Source organism: Bufo gargarizans, chromosome 3 (genome assembly GCF_014858855.1).
Source record: "Bufo gargarizans isolate SCDJY-AF-19 chromosome 3, ASM1485885v1, whole genome shotgun sequence".
Lineage (NCBI taxonomy): Eukaryota > Metazoa > Chordata > Amphibia > Anura > Bufonidae > Bufo > Bufo gargarizans.
In genome coordinates this window covers 308,978,051-308,992,217 of record NC_058082.1, presented here as the reverse complement: position 1 = coordinate 308,992,217, position 14,167 = coordinate 308,978,051, and the positions used below count along the sequence as shown (strand labels likewise).

The following is a 14,167-nucleotide window of genomic DNA, read 5'->3' as shown; positions in this document are numbered from 1 at the left end:
TACCTGCTACCTGGTCCTCTGGTGGTCCCTTTTGTTAGGATCGACCACCAGAGGACACAGGCAGCTCAGTACAGTCGCACTAAACACCACACTACACACCCCCCCCCCCCCGTCACTTATTAACCCCTTATAAACCCCTGATCACCCCATATAAACTCCCTGATCACCCCCCTGTCATTGATCACCCCCCTGTCAGGCTCCGTTCAGACGTCCGTATGATTTTTACGGATACATGGATCGGATCCGCAAAACACATGCGGATGTCTGAATGGAGCCTTACAGGGGGGTGATCAATGACAGGCGGGTGATCACCCATATACACTCCCTGATCACCCCCTGTCATTGATCACCCCCCTGTAAGGCTCCATTCAGACGTCCGTATGATTTTTACAGATCCATGGATACATGGATCGGATCCGCAAAACCCATGCGGACGTCTGAATGGAGCCTTACAGGGGGGGGGTGATCAATGACAGGGGGGTGATCACCCTGATCACCCCCTGTCATTGATCACCCCCCTGTAAGGCTCCATTCAGACGTCCGCATGTGTTTTGCGGATCCGATCCATGTATCAGTGGATCCGTAAAAATCATACGGACGTCTGAATGGAGCCTTACCAGGGGGGTGATCAATGACAGGGGGATGATCAGGGAGTCTATATGGGTGATCACCCCCCCCCCCCCCCCTGTCATTGATCACCCCCCCCCCCCCCCCCTCACATGAACTCACCATACCCCTCACGGAATCCAAATGCGTAAACATTTTTAGACCTTTATATTCCAGACTTCTTCTCACGCTTTAGGGCCCCTAAAAAGCCAGGGCAGTATAAATACCCCACATGTGACCCCATTTCGGAAAGAAGACACCCCAAGGTATTCCGTGAGGGGCATATTGAGTCCATGAAAGATTGAAATTTTTGTCCTAAGTTAGCGGAAAGTGAGACTTTGTGAGAAAAAAACAAAAAAAAAATCAATTTCCGCTAACTTATGCAAAAAAAATAAAAATTTCTATGAACTCGCCATGCCCCTCATTGAATACCTTGGGGTGTCTTCTTTCCAAAGTAGGGTCACATGTGGGGTATTTATACTGCCCTGGCTTTTTAGGGGCCCGAAAGTGTGAGAAGAAGTCTGGAATATAAATGTCTAAAAATGCCCTCCTAAAAGGAATTTGGGCACCTTTGCGCATCTAGGCTGCAAAAAAGTGTCACACATCTGGTATCGCCGTACACTTTTTTGCAGCCAAGGTGAGCAAAGGGGCACACATTCCAAAGTGCACCTTTCGGATTTCACAGGCCATTTTTTACAGATTTTGATTGCAAGGTAATTCTCACACATTTGGGCCCCTAAATTGCCAGGGCAGTATAACTACGCCACAAGTGACCCCATTTTGGAAAGAAGACACCCCAAGGTATTCCGTGAGGGGCACGGCGAGTTCCTAGAATTTTTTATTTTTTGTCACAAGTTAGCGGAAAATGATGATTTTTTTTTTTCTAGGAACTCGCCATGCCCCTCACGGAATACCTTGGGGTGTCTTCTTTCCAAAATGGGGTCACTTGTGGCGTAGTTATACTGCCCTGGCAATTTAGGGGCCCAAATGTATGAGAAGAACTTTGCAATCAAAATGTGTAAAAAATGGCCGGCGAAATCCGAAAGGTGCACTTTGGAATATGTGCCCCTTTGCCCACCTTGGCTGCAAAAAAGTGTCACACATGTGGTATCGCCGTACTCAGGAGAAGTTGGGGAATGTGTTTTGGGGTGTCATTTTACATATACCCATGCTGGGTGAGAAAAATATCTTGGTCAAATGCCAACTTTGTATAAAAAAATGGGAAAAGTTGTCTTTTGCCAAGATATTTCTCTCACCCAGCATGGGTATATGTAAAATGACACCCCAAAACACATTCCCCAACTTCTCCTGAGTACGGCGATACCAGATGTGTGACACTTTTTTGCAGCCAAGGTGGGCAAAGGGGCACATATTCCAAAGTGCACCTTTCGGATTTCGCAGGCCATTTTTTACACATTTTGATTGCAAAGTACTTCTCACACATTTGGGCCCCTAAATTGCCAGGGCAGTATAACTACGCCACAAGTGACCCCATTTTGGAAAGAAGACACCCCAAGGTATTCCGTGAGGGGCCTGGTGAGTTCCTAGAATTTTTTATTTTTTGTCGCAAGTTAGTGGAATATGAGACTTTGTAAGAAAAAAAAAAATTTAACTAAAAATCATCATTTTCCGCTAACTTGTGACAAAAAATAAAAAGTTCTATGAACTCACTATGCCCATCAGCGAATACCTTAGGGTGTCTACTTTCCGAAATGGGGTCATTTGTGGGGGTTTTCTACTGTTTGGGCATTGTAGAACCTCAGGAATCATGACAGGTGCTCAGAAAGTCAGAGCTGCTTCAAAAAGCGGAAATTCACATTTTTGTACCATAGTTTGTAAACGCTATAACTTTTACCCAAACCATTTTTTTTTTTTTTGCCCAAACATTTTTTTTTTTATCAAAGACATGTAGAACAATAAATTTAGCGCAAAATTTATATATGGATGTCGTTTTTTTGGCATCATTTTACAGCTGAAAGTGAAAAATTTCATTTTTTTGCAAAAAAATCGTTACATTTCGATTAATAACAAAAAATGTCAGCAGCAATGAAATACCACCAAAGAAAGCTCTATTAGTGAAAAGAAAAGGAGGTAAAATTCATTTGGGTGGTAAGTTGCATGACCGAGCAATAAACGGTGAAAGTAGTGTAGTGCAGAAGTGTAAAAAGTGCTCTGGTCATGAAGGGGGTTTTAGCTAGCGGGGCTGAAGTGGTTAAAGGGGTATTTCCATCACAGACAATGGGGGGCATATCGCTACGATATGCCCCCATTGTCTGATAGGTGCGGGTCCCACCTCTGGGACCTGCACCTACAACGAGAACGGAGTGGGGAGAACTGTGGCTTGAGGACCCCAGATTTCCCACGCGCGGCCCCTGCTCCCATTAATTTCTATGGGGCAGACGGAATAGCTGAGCCAGCGCTCAGCTATTTTCAGCAGCCCCATAGAAATGAATGGAGGGTGCATGCACAGTGCGCCCTCCATTCATTTCCCCGCTTTGTTCGCATTGAAGGTGCGGGTCCCAGAGGTGGGACCCGCACCTATTAGACAATGAGGGCATATATAGGGTATATATATATTTTTTATACTTTGCATTAGCATTTTTAGCATTGTAGTCTGAGAAATGTACTAGTTTCTTTATGGAGCCCTGTTACAGACAGAAGCTCCATAGGAAACACTATGCAGCAGCGTCCTGTCATTCTCATTGGCAGTGGCTGATGCAAACACACTCCAGCTCCTCCGATCGTTGCCAGTGGGAGCCGGTGCAGTTTTCTCATGCTCTGATGCTGTGGTCAGGATTGACCACAGTATCCGAAGTGTTAAATGTCCTGACATGAGCTACGGGTGCTGTATGAAACAGCAACCATTTTAGGAAAACCTTATTCTTTACCACAAAGCGCAAAGAAATTTGGCTTCGTTGTGAAACTTCTGACCGAATTCCGCTTCGCTCAACACCCCTCCTTTTGCTGTTTTTCTAATGGTGCTTTCTTTCTCCACCCAGGATGATAATTTCAATTCCAGAAGAAAATATTCCAGTGAAAAGATGTATAGATCAGACTCCACAGGATGGAAGCAAAGTGCAAGTACAAACCAGAGGCATCAAAGGAGCATGGTGGAGGAACGGATCCGGCAGTTAGAGCACTAAATTGTCAGTGTATACTGGAATAATAAGGTATACAACGCCAGCACAGTAAATGTTAGGGTATACTTAGACTGTCGTCCCAGCCTATGTATAAACTGTAATGTCTGCCAAGACCTGTAAGCTATATTGTTAAATGAACTGGCTGACCAGCATTTTTGCCATGATATTGTGAATAGAATGGAATTCTTCCTCTGGTCTTTTATGTAACCCTTTCGCTGCCAGGACAGTTTTCAACTGGATTCTGAAATAGAAAAATTATAATATCCCTACTCCCCCATAAGGTTACTTTTTTCAGAGTAGATGCCTTCATGCAGTTTTGTATCAAAGCATAACATTGTGTAAAATTCATGTTAGTGGCTAAAAGACTGACCTAAGCAGTGCCTGAGACACACAGATCGCCCTAAAAATAAAAGCTCAGGGTGTGCAGAGTTCATACATGCTACTTATGTCAATATTCACCTGCACGTATCTTTATATCCAGAACTCAGTGGGACAACCAGAGGGGGCACACATACGTCTTCTTTGTTGGGGGGGGGGGGGGGGGGGGATGATAACATAAAGAGAATTTTACAAGGAGAGAGATGCTGTACCCAAATATTGCACCTACATTTTTTAAGGCATCGTTTGACATGCGTCCTTGGTAGTGAAATGGTTAGCCCCAAATTAGTATAACTCAGAGTATTGAAGCTGACTGCAGGCTCCCTGCGCTAAAAGAATAATGAAGAATGTTATCTACCTGTGGTACCCCAAAAAAATAGTAAATCGCTTAATATACCTAGTATGGCTTTAAGAAATGACGTGTCTATGAGGTTAACTTTCATCATGGTCAAGAATAATCGGCAACACCTTTTAAATGGGCAAATTATCGCTAGCAAACCTTTCTACGAATGCTCATTAGCGATAATCTGCTAGAACATCGGGCACTCTAAAGGGGCCTTAAAGAGGACCTTTCATGGGTCCAGCCATTATGAAATAACTAGCGGGTTATGTAGGGCATAGTGCAGGGATGTAATATCACTTACTAGTTTGTCCCGCCTGGTATGGTAATGAATAGCATCGGTACAAGGAGGAGGAGACTGCCCTGTTTCTCAATAGGCGTCTCCTTCTCCCTGGCTGTAGCGCTGTCCAATCACAGCGGAGAGCGTCACAGTCAGGGAGGAAAAAAAACTCAGCTTCTCCCTAGCTGTGATGCTCTCCTGTGATTGGACAGCGCTACAGCCAGGGAGAAGGAGACGCCCATTTAGAAACAGGGCAGTCTCCTCCTACCTGTACAGATGCTATTAATTAGCATACCAGGCGGGAAAAGTGAATAGGGGGCCCAGGGGGCAAACGGAGCGGCGCCCAGACAAATTAGTAAGCGATATTACATCCCTGCACTATGCCCTACATAACCTGCTACTTTTTTCATTATGTCTGGACCCATGAAAGGTCCTCTTTAAGCCTTTTTTGAAGCAATCAACCATCCTTGCTGCAACCAGATACCAAAAGAGACAATTCCACAAAATCACAGTTCTTATGGTGAAGAAGCCTTGTCGCCTCTGGAGATTGAACCTTTTTTCTCTACAGATGAATGCAGTGCCCCCCCTTGTCTTTTGAGGGGAGGTGAAGCTTTTCACTGTATACTTTTGTCCCTCCCCTTAGATCCCACTTTCCAAGACTAATCTTTCTTCTTTACAAAGATCTTTGCTCCTTATCAGTTTAACTGGTCGTCTTTGTACTTTCTAACTCAAGGGCTTCTTTTTCATCAAACCAGAAAAGAACTACATGACTGCATTCAAATAATTGAGATTGTATGCTGTTATTTAGTCTATGATCTACAAGGACAACCAAATCCTTCTCTACAACTAACCTTTCCAGTGGTACTCCCCCTAGGACATATGATGCACAGACATTATTACTACCAAGATGCGTAATTTTACATTTATCCACATTGTGTTTGAACCTTGTTTGCCAAGTGGAGCATTCAAAGCACCTGTAACATCTGAGTGTCATCCATAGGCTGCACAGTACTATATGGCCTGGTGTCATCTAAAGCCGAAACAGTGCTATTTATCCATCCAGCGTATCCTTAATAAATGTTAAACCTTGGGGTACACCACTTGTCACTGGGGACCATTCAGTGTATGAATTATTTACCTCAATTCTCAGGATAAAGTCATTAAGCCTGTTTTCAATCCACTTACAAACAAATCTTTAAACCTACAGTGGATATAAAAAGTCTACACACCCCTGTTAAAATGTCAGCTTTCTATGATGTAAAAAAATTATACAAAGATAAATCATTTCAGAACTTTTTCCACCTTTAATGTGACCTATAAACTGTACACCTCAATTGAAAAACAAACTGAAATATTTTAGGTGGAGGGAAGTAAAAATAAAGAAATAAATAATGTGGTTGCATAAGTGTGCAACTGGGGATGTAGCTGTATTCAGAATTAAAGGGGTTGTCCAGGTTCAGAGCTGAACCTGGACATCCCTCCATTTTCACCCCGGCAGCCCCCCTGACATGAGCATCGGAGCAGTTCATGCTCCGATGCTCTCCTTTGCCCTGCGCTAAATCGCACAGGGCAAAGGCATTTTTCTGAGTTCCGGTGACGTACCGGGCTCTCTATGGGGCTGACAGGAACCCCGGTGACGTCACCGGCACTGATGGGCGGGATTTGGCTCTTCCCTAGCCAGTAAAACGGCTAGGGCAGAGCTAAAGCCCGCCCCTCAGAGCGGTGACGTCACCGAACACACTGCTGGGCGGAAGTTACCGCCCGGCAGTGTGTTATTGAAAACACAAGAGCCTGTGCCCTGCGCGATCTAGCGCAGGGCACGGGAGCGCATCGGAGCATGAGATGCTCCGATGCCAGGCTCAGGAGGGCTGCCGGGGTGAAAATAAGGGTATGTCCGGGTTCAGCTCTGAACCCGGACAACCCCTTTAAGCAATCATATTCAAAATCATGTTAGATAGGAGTCGGCATACACCTGCCATTATTTAAAGTCCCTCTGATTAACCCCAAATAAAGTTCAGCTGCTCTAGTTGGTCTTTCCTGAAATTTTCTTAGTCACATCCCACAGCAAAAGCCATGGCCCACAGAGAGCTCCAAAGCATCAGAGGGATCTCATTGTTAAAAGGTATCAGTCAGGAGAAGGGTACAAAAGAATTTCCAAGGCATTAGATATACCATGGAACACAGTGAAGTCATCATCAAGTGGAGAAAATATGGCACAACAGTGACATCACCAAGAACTGGACGTGCTGTAATAAAATCAAAAGGTGCTTCAACAAAGTATTAGTTTAGGGGTGTGCACACTTGTACAACCATATTTTATTGTTATATTTTTTTTCTTCCCTTCTTCCCTCCACCTAAAAGATTTCAGTTTGTTTTTGAATTGAGTTGTACAGTTTATAGGTCACATTAAAGGTGGAAAAAGTTCTAAAATGATTTTTGTCTAATTTTTTTACAGCACAGAAACCTGACATTTTAACAGGGATGTGTAGACGTGTTATATCCACTGTATAGACCTTAAAGGGACTGTGTGAGACTGAGTGAAACATGCAGGGTGGCTAGAGAGGATTTGGAGTCAGAAAAAAATAATCACTTATTGAAATTGAGCATTTTACGCCAGGCACTTGGCACTGTACCATTCATTAAAAAAAATCGATAAATATTATGAACAGGGTCACAGCAATAACTGAACAGAGTTGATTTTTGGGTGTAATCCATCTGTACCTGGAGCCTTGTATACATTTACTTCAACCTAAGGGCTTTTTCACACTTGCGTTCTTTTCTTCCGGCATAGAGTTCCGTCGTCGGGGCTCTATGCCGGAAGAATCCTGATCAGTTTTATCCTAATGCATTCTGAATGGAGAGAAATCCGTTCAGGATGCATCAGGATGTCTTCAGTTCCGGACCGGAACGTTTTTTGGTCGGAGAAAATACCGCAGCATGCTGCGCTTTTTGCTCCGACCAAAAATCCTGAAGACTTGCCACAAGGCCGAATCCAGAATTAATGCCAATTGATCCTGCCTTAAGCTAAACGTCGTTTCGGCGCATTGACGGATCCGACGTTTAGCTTTTTCTGAATGGTTACCATGGCTGCCGGGACGCTAAAGTCCTGGCAGCCATGGTAAAGTGTAGTGGGGAGCGGGGCAGCATGGCACGTCATCCATGCGTGCCATGCTGCGCATGGGGCGCTCTGACGTCATTCTGGAGCGCCCCGGGAGCCGCACGGACTGTAAGTATACTGCTCCCCCGCTCCCCACTACTACTATGGCAACCAGGACTTTAATAGCGTCCTGGCTGCCATAGGAACACTGAACGCATTTTGAAGACTGATCCGTCTTCAAATGCTTTCAGTTCACTTGTGTTTTTCCGGATCCGGCGTGTAATTCCGGCAAGTGGAGTACACGCCGGATCCGGACAACGCAAGTGTGAAAGAGCCCTAAGCCGGGTTGACATAAGCGTTGTGAACTCCAGTAGTCTGTTCCAGTAGAAAAACAGACTGCCAGAGTGAACTATATCTGGCACAGCTGAATGCTGCCGTGCACCATCAGATCCCATTGACTATAATGTGATTTGAATAGGGATCCGGTATAAATGCCGGCTTTCAGCTGATCAAAAAATACTGCGTGTACTATTTTTGGCCAGCATTTATGCTGGAATGTGGCCAGATCCCCATTTTGATCCCTTTTTATAGTCAATGGTATCCAGTGGTGCACGGCAGTATCCGGCTATGCCTATACGGTGAACTCCAGTAGTCTGTTCCTTTACCAGAGTTCACAACTCATATGTGAACCCAGCCTTAGCTTCAGCCACATCTACATTCAGCCAATTAACTATGTTACTGGTTAACAGCACTGGCACCACCTTCATCAGCTCATCAGCTACTCTCTTCTGTAAAGAACATATTTAGTAGCTCAGCTTTCACTTGAACCCCAGCAACCAACTCCTCATTACCATTATCTAGGAGGTCCTAGATCAGTGGTGGCAAACCTATTTAGCATTTACATACTTTTTTTGGGATAGGTTGTGCTTTCTTTGTCTACCTGCCATACATTTTGTATTTTAGCCGATTTATTACCTTTTTGTGGTAATTTTCCAAAGCTAAAGATGGCTGCTCAGATTTATATTCCAAAATTCCCTTTTTTGGTATTTATTGCCATTTACAACAGTAGCTGTAAGGCTTGTTGGGGTGTACTTGTTACCTAGAAGAACATACAATATAATTGATTTAAAACTCTCCCATTTGGCATTTGTGTCGCTGTTTGACATGTATCTTTCAGTCATTAAAAAAGCAATGTGAGTAGACTAGTTTTGGTTAATCGGTGAAAGAGCTTTACTAGTGCCTACCTACTGATTGGCACTTTGAGGGTTGTTTATCCGGTGCAGTTACGAAAGAAATTACACCAATGTGGTCTATGAAGTTGTCTATCTAGGGATTTGTTGCCAGAAACAGGTTATCCTCTGGGTTACATTGGTTATCGGAGTGGACAGTCCCCCTATTTGAAACCTATATCCACTAGCCAGACTGGAGAACTGCTGCAAATGCACTGCAAGGGAAATGAGACACTGCCCGATTCCCCTGATGGTTCTGAAAATCGAATTATTGATGACCATGAATGATTGATTTATAGAAATCCGTTTTATTTTGGTATCCTTTTGCTATGATTGAACAGACTTTCAAGGAAAAAATGTATTCTGCCCATAGCAAGAAACCTGCCTACCCTTCCTGAGTTGGGTTGACAGTGGGCCAGTGGTCATGCACATGGTAGACAATGAGTATTATGTACAGTTGCACTCTGAAAGGTCTCATCTAACCCTTCCCATCTTATGATTTCAGGTCGGTGTTCTAGAAGAAAATGGACTTTGTCAGAAATTCTGAAGATGACACTGTGTATGCCTGTTGGGGTTCCCGTCAATGTGCACTTCCTAGTACTAAGAAAGGACCTCAGCCATCTTGTTTGCTTGTGCCCTCCCTCCTCTTTATTTTTTTAGTTTTATCAATGAAATTGGCAAGGGAATGCATGCATGATCTCAGGGTAAAAACAAGGGCACATATACTGCAGCTGTATATAATACTAAGTAGTGAAATAGCTTTTTTGTGGGATATATAAATATATATATATATAAAGAGAGAGATTTTTATATATTGGAAAACTGGCTTGCATGGCTACTGCTTCTAATTATGTAGGTACTGAGAGTACAATGTTATAAAATCCACTTTAACTTATAATATGTGCAGGACAAGTAGGAAATTGTGCGAGCATATTGTCTGTACAGTCTGGTTGTGTAAGTGAACGCTAAGCATGTAACTTTGTATAAATGACCAGTAAATAGATTGTTTCTTGCAGCGCATTGTGTATGTATATAGGAGCATGTGAACACCCTTGTATTTGTTCCACATCCAGCGTTTTTGCATTTGTCAATAGATGCGGTCCTATTGTCGGCAAAGGTTTTTAAAAACAGATTTTTTCTTTGTTTTTAAACATGGTTTTATTTTTATTAAAATTCAAAATTGTATACAAGACTACTAAATAAAATGTATTGTGTCTTATGTACTAATATTTAAGATTATCGCAGTGGGAAGAGAAACCAAAGGAATCAAATGATTTTGCATCATATGCACTTAGAAATTGTGACTTATATTAAAAGTGGTATATTTTTATTTTTTACCTACTAGTCACCTGCACATATTCGGTATTGGCAAGCAGTTTTGTGGCTGGTAAACATTCATATATTAAAGTCCCCATGATGTCACTGGTTCCATACATCCTCATGAATGTAGATATGAAATCCATATTTTTCAGACATGTAGCTGATGGATGAGTCGTCTTGTACAAAGGCCAGCAAAGACTTGTCCCTTACACCAGCAGATAGCGTTGAGTGTCATTTACATACTTTTTTGCTAAAAAATATATATATGCAGTATTTATTTGTACATTATCAATTCTATTAACTGTATTAAATATAGATTGGCAACTTCATATTTGAGTCCTATCAAAATTGCTTTCTAAAGCTTCATTTTTAGCACTGGCTTATATTTAGCAATGCAATATCGGACTGGTCGACTTGTTCTTACTACAGATGTTAGATGACTTCTTAAGGAGAACAAGTGACAGGATGTCCCTATGAAGGAGGACTTTTGGCTGGTATACCTGTCGTGTTGCCGCTAATTCTCTTCTTTCGTTATCCATAACTGTAATCATAATTTTAAAGTTATAATTACAGATTCCAATTAAAAGGCAGCAGGGTATAACGCTGGCAGTGGCAAGCCTTCTTGCCCCATCTCGCCTCTCATCGCAGTGCCATTGCTCCTTGAATTGAGACAGTCTGGTTACTAGGGATGCTTAGACAGTGTCTGCTTAGCAACCAGTCTGTCTCAAATGACCCAAAGCAAGATTGAGGATAATCCCTTATGTGTTCCCCTTGGAAACGTGAAAGGTGTAAAATATTCAGGAGCGGTTGCGGTGACCGATTCCCTTATGTGACCAAGTCACTACCTGATGACTTAAACTCTATCCTGTGCCACCAAACGATTGGCTCTCGCAGATGTTTCTGAAGCTTACAGTATATTGTTTGGCCGATCTGTTTGTGAGTCCTTTAGACTATTAACATCAAATGGTATGGGGTGAACTACATGGGGGTTTGTGACCGTGGAGTAGTAATGTAGCATGCATGAATCGGTGTTGCTTGCATTTTCTGCTATGCCCAACATTAAACATAATCTATTTCGCATAAGAACTGTGCATTCCGAATGTTGTAATGTCTTAATGTCAACCCTTTATATTGTATAGAAGTATAATTTATCTCCAGCTGTAACCAGAACTGGGGGGGTTGGGGAATCTTCCCCGATCATATTTGAGGGGTTTGACCCCTTCAGCTGACCGTGTTACATGCTGTACCGCTGCTTTATAATGTCAGGGCAGTAGTTTATTTTTTGTGAGTCTGGATATGGAAGCTACAGTCTACTCTGTACATATAGAACAGTTGTATCTCCACTATATTTTTATAAGGACTATAGAAACTAGCAGATTTCTTTAAAAGAAAGAGGGAAGACACTGCAGCAGTGGAAGCTGCGAGAAACCTGTGAACGCAGTGGAAAATCACAATAATGTTAACACTTTGCTTAAGAATGGCTTTTAAATGGTTACATTGTGCATGAATGTAATTCGGACCAGGAAAATGACTGCACAACAATAGCATCTGTGTCACAAACTGTTGCAGTACATTATTCTGCCACTATGCGGCGTTCCTTAAAATAATGGTTGTCTGCTTAAACGGTCATGCTACTGGTTGGCACACAGCATTTGAGCAATGTAACCACATCATTCCTGTTCTTGCACATGATCTCTGATCCATAAAAGTATTATGGACTAAGCGGCGTACTGCACACTTAATCTGTGGTTCGCCACTAACCGTTACCGAAGGAGACCTAAAAGTTGCCTTCTTGGACTTAATGCACAATATGTCTGGTTATGCTTCACATCAAACTATTGCCAACTGGTTTGTATCTAAGCATCGACTAGGAAACTTTATCTCCATGGATAAAAAATAAATAAAAATCCTCTTTTGACTTCACATGCACTCATAGTTTGATCCAAGTGCATCCTGGAGCTCAATGTTGGGATGGCCATATGTATAACGTAGGAAAAAATAAAACTCTATTTTCATATAAGATGTCTAATAACCTGTGTTGTTGCTCTGCCTATCATTTGTTTCACTTGAATTTGCCTGTACAGTTGTCCATTATCAATCTTTGATAATAAAAAAATGTTTTTACATATGTATGTTTTTGTCTATTTTGTATGGTATAAATGACTTTAAGGAAGTCAGCAGTTTTGACCATGCCAAACTGCTGACAGCATTAGGTAGGGGCTCTGAGGGCAGGACTAAAATAGCTTTTTGTTTATTATCGGGAGTAGTATGAGTATTCGGCCTTATTCTGCCAGCGGGTGATCCTGCTAGTGCCCAGTAGGTGGTACTCCGCTGTGAAGTGCTTTCCGCATTGAACTGACACACAGCCCCTCCCCTCCTCTCTGAGTGACAGCTGTAACATCCAACCAGGAGATCAATACAACTGTTACTCAGAGCGGCTGTGAAGCTGCTTTAATGCAGAGAGCACTACATAGTAAAAATCGGCCTCTTGTGCACCAAGAAGAACCTGACAGAATAAAAATACACTATCCTGATGACAAAAGCTCCACAAACGTTATATATTTATCCAGCTCTCACAAGGCCCTACATAGTGCTGTCAGCAGTTTAGCACAGTCAAAACTGCTGACAGGCTCTCTTTAACATGTCAATAGTTTTGTAGATTATTTTTGTTTGCTTCTGTGTAAAATAGTAATAAGTGATTTATATTTATGATGATTGAATCCTAATTACAGCTGGTGCATGAGGCCTAAGGCTCCATGTACATGACATTTATAGATGCATTAGGTACTAATCCATAAGATCGCGCCCATACTATACTACCACATGGCTTCAATTTTCAGGTTTCTTTCACATCTTGAGATTGTGTAAACACAAGTGTCTAAAACACGTAATGAATTTAGCTCAATTTACTATACATGGCAACTCTTCACCACTGAGTGAAACTGCCCTTTTGTAGCATTTTGAACCTGTGATCAACAGGAAGCGTCTCCGAAGCCGTCTAAAACAACCGGCACTGATTTCCTTGTGAGCTTGTGTTACATGTCTATTTGTATAAAATGCTAATCTTAAAGGGGTCTTACGATACTTTTACAATGAAGACCTATCCTCTGCATAGCTAATCGGTATCTGATCAATGGGGGTCAGACACCGATGACCCCTAATATACAGCCGTTTACGAAGGTATCAGCGCTCGTGCCTTATCAAACAGCTGATCGGCGGTGTTCCCAGGTCGGACTCCTACTGATCGGATACTGTTCACCTATCCAGAGAAATGGTGGGTAAGCATCACCTATAGATAAAGCCTTGCATAGAATTTTGAACTACCTTGAGAAATTGCCATAATTATAGCACAAGTTAGCAAAAAAAAAAAGTGATATACTAGTCATGTACCACATTTGTGTTTTGGGCAATGTTATGCCTCACTAGACATATTTGAAAAGGGTCTAAAAATGTATCTAAGAATGTGGGTGTCTAAGAAGAATTGTAAATTGCTCTAGATTTATTAATTGTGTTTACCATTATTTTCACCCAAAATGTTGATGTGCATTAGAGGCCGCAAATTATGGTGCACTCTAAATTTGTGCATAAACTAAGAGTGAGGGGCAAGGCCTATCACAGCCTGCTGGATTTACTATAATTTTTGCCAGAAACTGGCATAAGTTATAGCTCAAGTTTACACCAGACCCAGGCTGGCGTAGATTTGAGTTGCTGGCATCTGCCTCTTAATAAATTAGACGTCTTTGTGAATAAAGATTGGCGCATGTGAATGTTCAACAC

General features: G+C 42.3%; 1 protein-coding gene across 1 annotated transcript in view; it reads left to right on the top strand.

Moving 5' to 3' along the window:
- LUZP1 (leucine zipper protein 1) overlaps window positions 1-12,518 on the top strand; it is an 89,622-nt gene extending 77,104 nt beyond the window's left edge. The window contains exons 4-5 of the mRNA XM_044286766.1: window positions 3,606-3,776; window positions 9,576-12,518. Coding sequence (XP_044142701.1) covers window positions 3,606-3,749 — 144 coding nt within the window. The 3' untranslated portion in view covers window positions 3,750-3,776; window positions 9,576-12,518. The remainder of the gene's footprint in view (window positions 1-3,605; window positions 3,777-9,575) is intronic.
- Window positions 12,519-14,167: the final 1,649 nt, after the last annotated feature.